Genomic DNA, 1,935 nt, shown 5'->3' on the forward strand with positions numbered 1-1,935 from the left:
GCGCTGGACTTCACGCATCCATTCTTTTCCAGGGGGGGGCAACGTTGCGCTTCCGCCCGGCTGCTTCTGCATCCCGGTCAACCAAGTTTGCCCCTTCAGAACTGAAGTTCGAGTTGGATTTAGAGTAAGTCTGTCTGTGAAAGTTGCATTTTATTTCGGATATGTTTTGCTGTATTACTTTTGGACTAATTAGCAGATTTTATATGTATACATTTCATTCAAAACCTCTTCCCTTTCTCCCCTCGTTCTCCTCCTTCTCTCTCCCTCTCAATCGCCTCCCTCCTCACAGCCGGTGGTGGAGCGTTGCCCAGATGAGAAGGAATGCTGCTCTTCCATCGGTGCGACTACGCTCCCGCCGACATCGCCCCTGGGGTCCTGTGGTAGGCAGAGCGTAGTCCGCGACATCACCCACGGCCCAGTGCGTGGCTCTTTTGTTTTTGTTCTTTGAAGATTTTAAAAGTCGCATTGCATCGTGAATACAACATATTTGCAGAAAATAAACTGATGATATTAAACATCTGCTCTTTCCAGGCTTTGTTCGGTGAATTGCCTTGGATGACGATGGTGCTCAACGGGAGAGGTAGCTACGTGGCAGGTGGCGCCCTCATCTCCAGCGAGTGGGTCCTGACAGCAGCTCACCGGATCCGAAATCAAAGGTAAGTTAAAGGAAAAAGGAGACGAGGAGCAAGATAAAGAAAAAGTGAGAAAATCCGTTGATATATATTCCTATTTATATATCTATTCACTAGGCTGCAAATAGATTGCAGACGAGGAAAGGAATATAACAGGTGATCTATGAGTGTGTTGTGAAGTGAAGTTGTAGGATTACATTCCCAGGCATGAAGTAAATCTGGCTGTTTAGTGTAAGATCTGCAATACAGATCTTTCTTCTCCTATTTTATGACACATACTATACAAAAAATATTAATGGGATGATATGAATTCAGTCACACTTCCTATTATGAATCCTAACTCGAACCTAGTTTCCGTAATCTTTCCTAACAATCAGGTTTTTATTTGTTTTGTTAAAATTATATTATCACCACGTCCTTTTACTCAACCTGTCGCTACCGTCTCCTAACATTATTTTCCTCAGTTGTCATCATACCTTATCCCCATTTCCACTCACTAACCGTATCTGTCCATTAATTATCATCATTAACCATCCCATTCCTCCCAGTTATTAACATCCGTTTTGTTTCTGAAATCGCCACCGCCCAACCACCTTTCCTAACACTTACCATCCCTGTTCCTCCCTTTCCCCCCGACCACCATTGATAATCCTCCTCCCACGGCCTTCATCAGGAACCTCATCGTGCGTCTGGGCGAGCTGGACTTCTCCAAGCCCCAGGACTCGCCCCAGTACACCCACCGAGACGTGCTGATCGACAACATCATCGTGCACCCGCAGTTCAACTCCCAGACCCTCGCCAACGACGTCGCTCTCCTGCACCTCTCCCGCCCTGTCAACACTGCAATTGCTCCGCACATCGGCGCCGTCTGCTTGCCTTCTCAGGGCCAGATCTTCCAGGGACGGAAGTGAGTCTGTTCTGCCTTTCGGGGAGGAGTTTTGCGGTGGGGGGGGGGGGGAGTCAGCTCTTTAATCAATTCGCTTTTTGGCGTGGTCTTCGTGAGAGTCATTATTTCATAACGAGGAAAAATCTATTAACTTTTGGGGCATTAAAGTACCTTGGATCTTTACTTGGGTCAGCTCTTCATTAGACTAAGCTGTTTGAGGATATTTTGGGAGTGACCTTCGGTGGTCTGCTCTTGGTTGGAGGAAGTACGTTTGACCTTTTGGGATTCATCTTCACAGGTGTCAGTTTTGATCCAGGGGTTGAAGTAAAGGATCTCGACCTTCTGGGGTTGAGCTTCACAGGGGTCAGGATGGAGAAGTGTTTTTTTTTAAGATTTTATAAGATAAACTCTTAAAGG

General features: G+C 46.4%; 1 protein-coding gene across 1 annotated transcript in view; it reads left to right on the plus strand.

The window, feature by feature from the left end:
• Positions 1-1,935, plus strand: part of LOC119589099 (phenoloxidase-activating factor 2-like) — a 7,504-nt gene that overhangs the window by 4,318 nt on the left and 1,251 nt on the right. Inside the window, exons 3-6 of the mRNA XM_037937676.1 lie at positions 33-124; positions 290-418; positions 532-656; positions 1,306-1,539. Coding sequence (XP_037793604.1) covers positions 33-124; positions 290-418; positions 532-656; positions 1,306-1,539 — 580 coding nt within the window. The remainder of the gene's footprint in view (positions 1-32; positions 125-289; positions 419-531; positions 657-1,305; positions 1,540-1,935) is intronic.

This window comes from Penaeus monodon, chromosome 25 (genome assembly GCF_015228065.2).
Source record: "Penaeus monodon isolate SGIC_2016 chromosome 25, NSTDA_Pmon_1, whole genome shotgun sequence".
Lineage (NCBI taxonomy): Eukaryota > Metazoa > Arthropoda > Malacostraca > Decapoda > Penaeidae > Penaeus > Penaeus monodon.